The sequence below is a fragment of the Drosophila yakuba genome, chromosome 3R (assembly GCF_016746365.2).
Source record: "Drosophila yakuba strain Tai18E2 chromosome 3R, Prin_Dyak_Tai18E2_2.1, whole genome shotgun sequence".
Classification (NCBI taxonomy): domain Eukaryota; kingdom Metazoa; phylum Arthropoda; class Insecta; order Diptera; family Drosophilidae; genus Drosophila; species Drosophila yakuba.
In genome coordinates this window covers 24,005,981-24,019,729 of record NC_052530.2, presented here as the reverse complement: position 1 = coordinate 24,019,729, position 13,749 = coordinate 24,005,981, and the positions used below count along the sequence as shown (strand labels likewise).

General features: G+C 44.1%; 1 protein-coding gene across 2 annotated transcripts in view; it reads left to right on the top strand.

The window, feature by feature from the left end:
• Positions 1 to 7,496, top strand: part of LOC6538176 — a 57,941-nt gene extending 50,445 nt beyond the window's left edge. For both annotated transcript variants that reach the window (XM_039375401.2, XM_002098668.4), the window contains exons 6-7: positions 4,861 to 5,130; positions 5,304 to 7,496. In XM_039375401.2, the coding sequence (XP_039231335.1) occupies positions 4,861 to 5,130; positions 5,304 to 5,684 (651 nt within the window). In that variant the 3' untranslated portion in view covers positions 5,685 to 7,496. The remainder of the gene's footprint in view (positions 1 to 4,860; positions 5,131 to 5,303) is intronic.
• The last annotated feature ends 6,253 nt before the right edge of the window (positions 7,497 to 13,749 follow it).

Here is a 13,749-nt window from a genome sequence, read left to right as displayed (position 1 = left end):
GCAACAGCCACGCCTACCGCCCCCATGCATCACACTGTCAGAAATTATCGTGGGTCTTTGAAGTTCGATAATTGGTTTCTGATTTGGAACAGCCCAAACTTTGTTAAGTATTCATATGGAAAATTGATTTCAGCGCATTTTTAAATAATATTTTCCTCTGCAGCATAGTCCTAGATTTTTTTCAGTGCAGTACTTTACACATGTCAACGGGGACAACAGGAAAAAAAGTAAATATATAGAAATGAAAAAAGGGGGGAAATAAACAGGAAAGCCATCATGTTAAATGTAATTAAATTTTTAATTTAGAGACAGCGCTCGCTTCGCTGGCAATCTTCAATTAAAAACACAATTACCAGGCCGCTCTCTCAGCGGGTTGAGGGTCATCCGTTGAGGGGGAGTGGGAATCCTGAGCGGGGCGGGACAGGAATAGGATATGCCAAGTGCTCTAAAGTTTTGCGGCTTATTCATTGTCCGCCACAACAATAAAATCGCCAGCAATCCTCTGTCCCTGTTCCTTTCTCTCTAGCCGTCTCTCTTTCTCTGCCATTGGCTTGTGGACACACTTTTCCTCGGCATTCACCCGCTTTTCCAGCCGCGGAGAGCCCAGAAATTTGCGCCCCGAAAACTTTTTGCACACTGTCAACACGGAAGGAATTATTCCGCATTAAGTTTGCGGTAATGGCAGCGTCAGTCGTACTCCAACACACACACACACTGAGTCGAAAGCAGTGTCCTTTTGGCTTTTGCCTGAGTATCCTGGCTGCTGGCGCGTTTGCTTTTAACATTGTTAATAACCCGACACGCCTCGCATTTATGCACAGCAATGTGCGCTTAAAATTAATGCACTTGCCTCTGGGAAATTTCAGCGGCGACCGAAAAGGGAAAACTGGCGACAGAAGTGACCAAAAAAGTTGGCCCTAGTCTATGGTCTACGATTTGAATGTACTCCCAAGGGTTTCCCTCTTTTTTGGGCTTCTTTAGGCAGTTGTTAATTAGATGCACTAGACGGGCAAGGGCGGCGAAGAAATAAGTGTGCAAAGGGCAAGGGCTAATTTTCTATGGCCGAGTCAGGCAAGTTGTTAAGGTTTAAGTTTTAAAATACACGGTAGTTTGTTTTTTGGTCTAATGGCATGCAGAGTTCCAAGCTTAAGTTTTATTAAATATTAAAACAAAAAAAATACTACTAAAGTTCGATTGATTTAGTTAATTTGTAAACTGCTTTCAACTGTATTATACTTTAATCCTCGCACCTTATGAGCTTCCCCTTTCTGAGCACTCACTTCAATTTCCATTAGCCACTCAGGCTAGTCACATGCAGGCATTTTCCCCGAGCCATTTTCCCTCCAGCCATTTTTCCGCTGTTGTTGTTTACGCCATCGCGGCGGCCTTGGCTAGAAATGGTTGTGTGACAAATGGCAACAAATAAACATAATAAATAAAAATGCGAAATGCATTCGTGAAGTGTGCACACCCAGCTCCCCGGAATCGCAGAGTGTAACTAGCTGCGTCCGTCCTGCAGTCCTTCCATCCAAAGGCCGCCAAATGGCATTGGTTAGAGGTTGGGTGGAGGTTTTGAGGGTTTGGGGGTTTAGGGGTTTTGGGTGCTTTAATGGGGGTGGGGCATGCACTTGGGCGTGCTGTTGTCTGCCTGGGCCAACAATGAGCACAATAAAAAGCCATGCATTTTCCAAACACCAAAAATTGTTCATAGCAACTGCTCTGGCAGCAGAAGAAGAATAACAACCGCACCGGAAACATCTCATTCACTAAATTTGTGGTCGGTTTTTGCCCAGCGTTAGGCAGTCGAAGTTGTGAAATGCCAACGGCAACTGGAAAATTCGCAGAAGTGGGTGGCATGGCCGGGGGAAAATTGGTTGGAGAAAGAGGAGCCGTTAGTTACAACAATGCTCCAGGCAACGGAAATTCGGCATGACATAATACGTGCACATGGGAGTGTGTTTGTAAGTGTTTGCGTCTGTGTGTGTGTGGCGGGGAATAGGAGTATAGGAGTGTGTGTGTGTGAGTGCGAGTGTGGTTGTGTGGCCGCGACTTGAGTTGATACAGCAATAATTCATAAAGTGTTGCATGCAAACGAGGATGCTGCAGCTGAGCTCTGGCTCACACAGATACTCCGCATCCTCGCGTGCGCGTGTGTTAGTGTGCCGCATGCGACAGCGTTGGCAAAATTAAAATTGCTGCACAACAAACAGCGGAAACTCAGCGAGGAGCCAGCAGTCGCAGGAGGAAGAAAACGGAAAATGGCTGTGGGAAAGTGCTGGGAAAATGGGATGGGATGGGTAGGAGTAGAGAGAGAGAGTAGAGAAAAGTGAGTCAGGCAGGGCACTGCAATGAAATTCATTGTATTCTTACAACTCGGCGACTCTGGCAGCTCAGCTCAGCCGGGCCGAGAGCTTTTTTGCCGTAAAGTTATTATTTCATAAAGCCAGAATTATTGAAACAATACTTTACTCTCACACATGGCTTGAAGGGGTGTGCGTGTGTGTTGCCTGCCTGGTCGGTTGGCTGGTTGGCTGGTTGGGAAAACTCCTGTGTGTGTGTTTGGCATGCAAAATTACGCTTTAGTGGCGTCATTTCATTTCTTTCTTCTCCTTTTCTCATGCCAGAAAGTTGCAGCTGCGGCTGCTAAAGCAATATAAAATATAAATAGAAATTAAAAGCCAACAAATAAATAAAAGGGGGAAACGGTGTGGGCCGAGTTGCTACAGAAAAAAAAACCTTTTCACGACAAACGCAACTTGAGATGAGTTTTCCCTGCCTCACTTTTTTGTTGCTGCTCCTTTTTTCTGTTCTTGTTTTTACTGCCCGGAGGAGCAGTTACGAAATGGCCACAGTTTCATGCGAGCAAACTAAAAGGATGAGTATGTGTGGGTGTGTGTGTGTGTGTGTGAGTGTGTATCATTCCTCAAAATGGCAGACATTTGCGTTTGTTTGGCGCGCTTCCTGGCGCTGCCACTTCCGCTTCCGCCGCAAAGAACCACCGAGAGTACCAACAAATAAAGTCACATGCAATTAAATAAATATGACAGACGCAGCAGTCCGTCGCAGGACAACAAGAAAAATCCCCACCGCACCGAAGCAGTTGAATAAATAAAGCGGGCCAGGAACAACTTTTCCGTATATGTTTGATTACATAATTAGTGTCATTTAATTAGACGGGGTCGAAATCTCCTCAGGCGCAGTATAAAGCGGCAACACAACGTGTTTGTGTGCACAGCAAAATTGAAATTATTATTTAAATGAGATACTTCAACATTTAAAACAATTATTTGCTTTCACAACATTGTGTGCATTTCACTTTGGTACACTGCAATTTATACATAGATAATAATCCCTACATATTAGATCTTGAATTATTTTATGTTTTCCTGTTGTTTAGTTCAAAACATATTTAGTGGGCAGCAGCAAGCGCTACTTCATAAGTCCCTAGCCGCCATAAGTCATGGAAACCAATGTGAAATCATAGTGCATCTCTGGCCCAAAGAACATTATTCATGGATCCAGCCACACCACCTCCCTTTGCATATAGAGAACCTTATCAATACGATTCGCATTTGTTTTCATTTTACGATTGCGTAACGAGATCAGCGTCGACAAATCCGAAAGCCACTAAAACCACAGCTCGCCAGGGGCCACGAAGCAGCCATTCCATGGCCAATATGCCAATTGGTAACCGCCACCGAGCACAGGGATTCCGAGAAGGGGTGGGTAACGGGGTAAATACCAGAAGGTTGTAGGTGCCTGGCGGCCCTTATCGACGGCGTTATCTGCGAATGAACTGGCACAACTAGCTGGAAAGAAAACAACAAACTAAATAGGAAAAGCCAGGCCAAGCCGAGCAATGCGCCAAAGTGTTGAAACAATCGTAAAAAGCTGTTGTTTGCCGCGGGGCACTAGAAAGGATAACGGATGGGGAATGGAGAATGGGGAATGTGGAATGGTGTGTTGCGGGTGGATGCTCTCCTCTATACTGCCACGAGTATATGCCAATAGCAATAGGACCCACCGACCGACCAACAACGGCAGCCATGCCGGGATTAGTACAGATGCAAATGAACAAAGCGATGGCAACGTTCGCGCTCTGGCTTTGGTGGCATATGCAAAACTCGAATGCGAATGGGTTGTGCTCGTCGCTGGCTGAACTTAAATACAAAAGGCCAGGACTGCGATAAAAGGACCTCCCTCACACACACACACACACACTCCCAAAGCAGTAACACACACGCTTGCACACTCATACAGACTGGATAGGTAATCGCGAGTGGTTCGCTGCTGAAGTGGATTTTGAGTAGGATATTGCACAACTGTTTGCCAAGTGGCAAGCGCTTGCTGGCAATTAACAGAATATGCTAAACTGCGACAACGAGTGCCATTCAAAAAACCAAGTGGTCTCGAAGCTGAAATACCCTGTCTATGGATCCCCCAAGGGTGGTTTCACTCTGCCAGTTAGCTTGCAGGATTCGGCATACCCAAACCAATCGGAATTTCCCTTCTGGTACTTACTCATGCTCTGCTGATTACCAACAAATGCGTTGCCTGCGCTTTTCATGCCATCTGATGTGGGTTTTTTCGGGGGATGCCGATCGGAAAGAGAAATCTGCTCAAAGATGGAGTTTAATTCGTTTCGGATATTGGCAGTGACAGAGACGCATTTTCATGGCAATCTCACTGCGTAAAGAAACATTATTGCAGAAGGCAAAATCAATCAAACCAAGTCTAGTACAGCTATCATTTATCATTTCAAAAAGTGATTAATACTTTTTTGCTTGCATTACTGTGTGGTTAAATGCTGAAATCCCTCCAATGGTGCTTTAAATCCCTATTCCATTTGCCCACTTTCAGCTCGCCAATTCGGATGCCACGTCGGTGACGTTGAAGGGTGTCACCCGGGAGTTGAGCGGCACCTATCAGTGCGAGGTTTCCGAGGACGCACCGCTCTTCCACACCGAGATTCGATCGGCCTACATGCAGGTGATTGAGCTGCCCAAAGACGATCCGGTGTTGCAGGTGGACAAGAAGGTGATTGGCGTGAACGACTACTTGAAGGCTGTGTGCACGGTGGGCCCTTCGTACCCGCCGGCCAACATCACTTGGAACATCAACGGAAACCAGGTGAGTTTCAGGACATTTAAGCACAAGTGTGCCCACATAAGCTGAGGTACTTTCATTTACTTTAAAGTATGGTGATATAAAAGTTGAACCATTAACTAAACAATAGGTTATTTGTCTTTTTCTGGAAGGCACTTATCAGGTGTACTGACATATTCCCCATTCATTCCTTGCAGATCCGCAGGACGCCGCTGCAGAGCATCTCGCAGGACTCCTACGATGGCTCCACCACGCACTCCGCGCTAGAAATTCACGCCAACAGCCAGGCGCTGCAGGGCTTCTTCGAGACGAAGTACCAGCACAGCGTGAACCTGCAGTGCGTGGTGACCATCCGGCACATGTACCACAAGGTGGTGGCGCAGCGGATCGGTCTAAATGCGGCGCCGCCTACTACCATATCGCCGAATCTGCTGGGACTCGAGGGATCCAAGCGGTATGCCAACGGAGATCCGGACAACTCGGCGCTGACAGGCGCCTCACAGCGCTGCTGCATTTGCTGCGGATCCTTTGGAGCCGTTTCGCTGGCGACTTTCACACTGGCCATGGCGCATCTGTGACCGCAGCGGACCGCTTAAATCCGCCATGGTAAAGGCAAATGCAGCCGGACAAGTCACCTCCAAGGATGAAACAACAGCACGAGCTGTGTAATTAAAAAATAACAAAACAGAACGAGTGCTTGATGGCAGCAAAACAGCAAAGGATATGCAAAAATCAAAAGGAAAACAGAAAAAAAAAATATAATGGGATTGGGAGTGGGGGGAAAGTGTTGGCGACAGCGACCCTGGATTGTCAACGCCTAGTAGCATGTCCTTGTATTTTATACTTTTTTTTTATTTGCCTCATTCGCCAAACAAACAACAAAAAAAAACTGGGTCGCAGTCCATAAGTTCAAAGCGAAGGATAATTTTCAATGCATTCATTAATTTGCGATGGCTACATACAAAATTCTGATAATAACAATACATTAACCATAAGTCAGCCGGGGCTGAATTTCCACACAAGCTCGGGCATAGATCGAAAAGAAGGTTAAAATAATAATAGTAAAAGTACAGTAAAAGGTAAATAGCGTAAATTTAATACGTAACACACGTAATTGCATGTTGTGGATGAGGGCGTGGTGTTTAACTCTTCGAAAAAAAAACTACAAAACTGCCTGCAGACAACACAGAGTATAGAGAAAAGAAACGAATCCATAAATTTAAATAAATTAACACATGCACTTGCGAACAACACTTGCAAACAAGTTACATAACGAAAGAAAACAACAATTAATAAGCATAAGTGACACACACATTTAACTACTAAGTACACCCTACCCTCCAACTACCGCAGCCTAGGCACATAAGTTATGTAAATAATTACTGTAAAGAACTAAAGAAAAAAACAGTAAATAATAAATTAATAATTATGAAACCCTCACATGGGCAAACATTAATTAAAGCTAGAGCAAAATGTGTGGAGAAAAAGTTAAATACAAAACTAATTAAGTCCATATGAAAAATCAATGAAATCGGAAGAGTCAAATTGGATATTGGCCAAATTCAGTTTAATTGGATTTGTTTTCATTTCAATTGTGGCTTATTTGCGGTATCATTTTGTCCATTTTCTGTTGAAAGTTTAGTTTCCGTCGAACGGTTTGTGTTAGCAGCATAAGATGGACTTTGTTTTAGACTAAATTTACATAACTAAATGCAACGTATATATATTTAACGAGTAATGATTGCCGTGGAGAGGTAATTTAGTGGGTATGTGTTAGTTGAAAGATGTTAAGAGTGCATTCTGCGGAACGCACTGAAAGTAAATCCAAATTCCTTGGCCAAAGGACTATTTTTAGATGTTGATGCGCAGCGCAAACTCACACAAAAATTCAGGTTGCGTTTGATTATGAATCGTGTTCTGCATAATCGTATTTCTGAGCTAAGAAACGAACATTTTTGGAAGCCCTTCCAATTACAGTGTAAGCCCAAAAAGCAAGTTAATGTAAATCAAATGAAAAAAAAGGGAAACCAAAATTATTTTAGCGAGTTATGGCAGGTCGAAATAAGTGAAACCCAAACTAAACTTAACTAAACTGAAACGCAAACTAATAATAAAATGTAAAATCAAACTTAAATACAGGAAAACGAGAAAATAACAAAAGCCCATGAAACGAGTCGAGCAAACGAGTCAACGGGAGGAAATTATATATTAAATATGCATAATTATGAATAATTTAATGCGAGTTAAGCAAAGGCAAAAAGGTCAAACGAAATCAAACCACACAAAAACCAACAAAAGTGCACGCCGATGTGGGCGTGGAATTTAGCTCAAAATTAAATGCGATAAAGGCAAGAATTATATGACGAAATAAATAAATAATACAAAATGTACGAAAGCTGTTTTATTGCCATTTACGGTTTTAAGGTTTTGAACACTGTTTGTGTCGTCTGGCACTTTAGGTGCGCATAATTAAGGCAGTGATCCCCTTATTAGGACACACACACACACACGCATACACACATTCGCATAGAGGGACCGTTCAAGGATGCACATGACGAAGTTGGTCCTTGTTTCTCGCGTTCGCCAACAACAGCTGCACTTACATGCAACACCAGTTACCCACTGAAGCTGATACCGCTGATGACACAGCCGGGGAGTGCTAAACACACACACACACACTGAACGGAAGACCAGGCGCCAGGGATCAGGGTCCTGGTAACAGGAGCATGAGCATGGGCAGGACTAGGGCATCGCCATCGCCAGCGTCTCATGTTTTGTAAATTAAGCAAACAAATTAAGTGCACTTGGCACCCTGGCTGGCACAAACACTCTCCCTACACGCCGTGTAAGCACATTGTGATTGTAACAAAAGCACATATATCAAAACACGTATGGTGGGCACGCATCCCCTGGCGCTCGTCCTTGAGCAAAGCTGCCGCTCAAGGACACCGGTCGCCCAACCCCAGCACACCGTTAGTTTGTCTTAATTAGTTTCAGCAACAGCAAAAGCAACAGCAACAGGAACAGGAACGCCACAAACCGTGGCACGATGCAAAGGCCACAGAATGGCAAAGCCATCGCGACCCAGCTCGTATTATTTACAAGCCATTGGCTGCAGCCAAGACCCAACCACAAATTTCAACTTTGCACCACCAACCTAAGAGCTACCCCCTCCACCAGCACACCGTTGGTGTGTCTCAACCCTTTGCGCCATAATTGTGCAGTCATCGTGCTGTTTAAAGTTTTACACGTAACCATATTGCCAAGGAGCTCGTGGCGCACACACGGCGTATGCGTAACGCAAAATGAGTAGGCAAAACGGCCAGCCATTACACATACATATGGCTACGTGGCACGTTCCACGGGGGAAAACTCGGGTCTCAAGCAGCTCGAGACCTCTTCAATCGTCTTCAATACTGCTGACACAGCTACTAAGTAAACATGTGGCTTATTCTGCTGAGTAAATCAACTATAATTACACTCGACTACAGGTTGAACAGATTAGAAGAAGAAAGGCAAAACTTATGAAAGGTAATGCCACTTACATAGTGAAACACTTTCAAAGATTCGTATCATCTTTTGAGTTAGCTGCGCGCATTGCCATTTCTATTAACTGTCGGTATAACAAAATATACTCTAATAGTTCTTGAAACTTGTTCGGCAGTATAACAACTTTATACCATTACTTTTAAAATTATTTGTGGCATTGAAAGACCATTCATCACTGACAGTTTACTCTGTAAAGTTTTTAAACCCTGGCGAAATGTGTTTCCGATTAGAATGGCAGCACTATATGGCTGATTCTAATCCCAGTCGCTATGCGGCTAAGCCAATACTAATGCAAATGCCCCATTTTAATTAAATGCGTATCGGGCAACAAATAATGCAAATGGGATACTGGAATACTGGGATACGGCAATGCCAGCCCGCTTGCCAGAAACATCAGCAAAATGAGTTGCATATTTTGAAGCACGATCTATCGCTCCCTTCGAGTGGAACTCCCAAAATGCCAGGACAATGTTTCACAGCCTCCGCCTCCACTTTTGGGGGCGTGGCAGAGCCGAATGATTTGGTTTATGGTCGCTGCATGCATTTAACAACACAAAACGTCGGCAGCAAACACAGTGGCCATTGGCTGAACAGCCAGCTGACTGGCTGGCATTCCGAACGCAAAAACATTGTTAAAATACAGCAACATTTTTGGATTTATAGCGCGCTAATCGCGGCCAAACAGCAAACGGCAGTGGGTGAGTGGGTAAGTGGGTGGGTGAGTAGGGTGAGTAGGGTCTGGCATTCCAAATTGTAATGGAAATTGAAATGCAAATGCACGGCATGACATTTACGAGTGCTTCTGCAGCAGCGGCAACATCGGACAAGAGCCAGGACAGGCTCTGCCAAAAACTCCACAATAAAATGTTGCAACTAAATACACGGGGAGAAGAACAATGGCAGAGCTTCGCAATTAGTTCAAAAAGTCACTGAACTATGCGAAATAGTATGGTGAAATGATTTCCCCCCTTTCAACAATAACAAGAGGCAACATTTCCCACGGAAAGATGACTCCTTTCTTGACAAGAGATGTCTAGGGTAGTTTTCGTGTTGTTATGGGTTTATATTAAATCCATAAATGGGTAGTTTTTTTCTCGGTGTACGACTACGGCGCCCGTTTCCGAAATCGACGTGCACTTGGCAGGCCAGGCGGCTTACTTGGCCGGCATTGTGTTTTCATTTCGCAAATGCAAAACAAGACACTGCCGACCACGCCCTCAAATCGAGACAGCCTATGGATTTATGGCTCCGCAATTAGCGAAAGAAACAGATTTTCGCCGAGAATACAATATATATTCATGGCTTCGTCGTGGTGCTAAGGCGTGAGATGCCCGCAGAGATGCGAACGAGGTTCGGGCCACAAACGCTTTATGGCATCTTCTTCGGGGTAAGAAGGCACCCGAAAACTGGTGATGAGCGTCTTTTATGACAACCATCCGACGCCTTGGACATGCAGCTGACGGGAACGTGATGAATGCAGCTCTCGGAGGCGACATTGCATCATAAATTCAGCCAGTGACGTTTAGCAGCATCCCCGGATGGCTTAGATGCAGTGGCATAAGGTGATGGCGATGGCAATGGCGATGTCTCTGCCATAATGTCAAAGCTACGTGCATTCCATTTGGCTTTGATTCGAGGCCATTGATCAAATCAACGAGCTTCGAGCAATAAATTCTGAATTCAAAACTAGCAAATAAACAGTTATTATGGCCTGTGCCGTTTGCTGGAACATCAAAAATCAAAAGGTGGAGTGGATCTGCCGCCGAGGAAGGAAATTCTGAGCAAAACGTTTAAGCAAATTGACTTTGCTTGTTTTGCCAGCCGTTGTTTGGCTTGAAAATTTGATAATTTTGCGTTGAATTAAGATAAAATCTGCTTACACTGGCTTATGAAACCAAACGTCTACTCAAACCCACGCCAAAACGACTCATCTCCGATCCCAAATGAACCCTTTCATTTCGGGCTAGCTCTTTTGTTGCTGTCGGAGGCGTACTCCACTCCCACTGATTGTTTTCAGATTCCGAGAACAACAAGAGCAACTCGGCAACAGTTTATTATTTTTGCTCATCAGTGGAGGCTTCTTCAACTACCACTTCACTCCATGCCACACCGCTCCCACTCGAAATAATGTTGTAGGCACTTTTTTGGGCTGCCAGGGAAGCCCTTGCTGCAGCAACAATTTGTAGCGCAGAGATTAAAACTTTTAATTTGCTTTTAATTAATTAAGTTGAAAATCACAGCTGAAAGTCACTGGATTCCTCACTCCCAGTTTCTCGTTTACACGCTGCACGCTTCACCAGTTGGCAAAGAGTAACGCCCAGAAGCCCAAAATTGTTTTACATGCCGCCTTCGAACCCTTCGTCGTTGATGTTCGTAAATGAAAGTTGTATTTTTATAGGTGTTTAACTTGCTGGGCAAACTCGTTTACCTGGCGTTTAGTTTGCTATCATTAAAGTTGGCCAACTTAAAGCGTGTTTTGTGCTATTTTTGAGGCTCTCGAAAGTAAGTTTTTGGCCCAGCCATCGCCGCACATACTTGTTTCCAGTTACTATCGGGCCGACTTGGCTGTGAAACATTCATCAAAGTAAAAGTGGAAAACTTCCTCCTCTGGCCGGAGTGGCCATATGCAATTCAATTTGCATGGTGCGCCCCGAATCAGATGCAGAAACAGAAGCCAGTTAGATGCCTTGATAATGGCCAAATAAAGCAAATTTTCAGCCGAGAGAAAGAGAGAGTTTTGGTTTAGCCGTAAAGCTAATTGAAAACTTCGTTCGGTGATGACGCCAAACCGAACCGGATATAGCCTGCTTTCAGCTGAACATCAAAATATTCCCTGTCCTGGCATGTTCAAAATTTCCACTGACTTTTCTTTTGTGCCGCACTTTTCGCCATTCATGTGGAAGTCAAGGTGACTGCTGATGCCACCTGATACACGCAGCTGCAGCTTTTGGCCCAAAAAAGCAGGTTACACGTTTGTTACAGCACTCGATGCAGTCGATGTCCGCTGCCTTTTCCCATATTTTTTCAGCCGTTCTCTTGCCTTCTGCCACATATCTTTGGCGGAAAGAAGCAAGTCGACTTCTGCAGCACGGCTACATGGAGGAAAAACATCAGTACCACATACCAAATGGGCTTCTTTTTATGGCATTAAATCAATAATATTAATTGTATTTAATAATTATGCGAAAGAATTACCTTACAGGCTGTTTAAAAGTATATTACTCTGTTGAATTGCATTGTACTTGGTTAAATTTCCATTGCATACTTTTTGGCGATTTCCGGTGCTTGCTAGACACAAATTTATAACACTTTTGGTATACGTAAAAGGGGAGGAATCCTACAAGCGTGCTTTATTGTTCTCTTAAGTTTTTCAGTAACACATCCAGAAAAACTTTCTAAGATTACGCTGGGGAACCGATAATGCTTTGTCATTGCCTCACGTGCCTTGCCGCTCCTTTGTATGCTCAACGTGACGGAAATTAGCGTGGCTTTCGTATGTGTGTGTGACTATGACTATGTGACTACGTTCCATATTTATTTTGCCACTCTGCTGTAGTTATGAATGTACAGATACAGATACAGATACATATACAGACACATGCATCTTTAGATTCCCCGAAAATTCTCACTGGTATTTTCATTCTTTTTTATTTAATTTTTTCTCGTTGGCTCTGCCAACTGTGATTGATGTGTGCACATTCCAATGGGGGGTTTGGGTACCATGGGGGGTTGGTGTTTCCCCCCAACCCCCCAAACCCCTTCAACGGCCGCAAACAAACATTTTACGTTTGAGTACGCGCCACTTTTGGTTCGGCGCTCCATTCTGCTTTACTTCGCCAGAACACGAATTTGCGCATATTTGCTTTATATACAAACACTCGAACACACAGACTCACCCATATACACACACTCACACACATACACACACACATAGGAAGGAGCCAAGGCAACGCTCACATGCGCACACTTCAATCTTTTATCATAATTTCGATGCTGCACGCCTCATAAATTTGTTTGCTGAAAACATTTTCACTTCATTTATTAGAAAAAACAGACGTGCCACCCAACATTCAAGCACCCACTCTTTTCATACCATTGGGGAAATGCATTTCCACCAACTGCTAACCATTTTGGTTTTTTTTTTTGTTTTTATTTTTTGTATTTTCACGCCCCACACCCGAAGCCATTTGCATATGAAATTGCAGCTGACTGTTTTCCATCTTGGTCAATTATTTGGGCAAGGCAGCCAGTGTTCGGCCTTTTATGCGTTAATTGCTTGAAAATTGAAACATGAAATTAAATGAAAACAGCCTTCGACGCTCCAGTGTCCCCAGCATATAACTCATACGCCGCGTGTGCCACAAAATGGCAGGCAGACAGATAGACGGACAGACCGCCTACAGACCGCCGCGCGACCGCTGTCCGCCACATGCAGGTAATTAATAAAAGTTCAGCCCTTGCCCGGTCCAGCTCCCAAACCACATTAAGTGTGCAAGTGCACTGGAAAAAAAGTAACTAACCTTTTCTAAAAGATAAAGTGTTCAATAATAAATTTCAGCTGGATTTCTTAAGTGATCGAAATGTAAAAAAAAGTGATCGAAATACAATAAAAGTACTAAATATATTATAAGACAAGCCTTATAGTCTGTGTAAAGAACTTATTTCTTTCAGTGTACAAGAGTGTGAGCGACAATCAAGAGACATTTCTCAACGAGTCCTGGCAAGGAGGAGTCAGGAAAACGTTCGGGAATTATAAAATGCCAGTTGGACCAGGATGCGACGTTGGGCCGCTTGACAAGTGACAAATAAATGCGCTTTCAATGTGTTGGTTGTCCGCCTCTCCCGCCGACCTGCCCTCCATATCCTTTTCCCCCCTGACCGCCCCTTAACCACTCCATACTAGCCATGCCGGCTGACAACTGCAGCGAAAACAGGAGCAAACGTAGCGGTCCTTCGCTGCTGCGTCTGTTAAATATTGCAATATTTTTGCCTGCCTTCCTTCTCGAACGCTGAAAATTATGAAAAATTCACCCTGACATCGTGCCGCGTGTGTGGGCGTTCGTTTGCCCGGCTTTTGTATAATTTGCCGTGTGT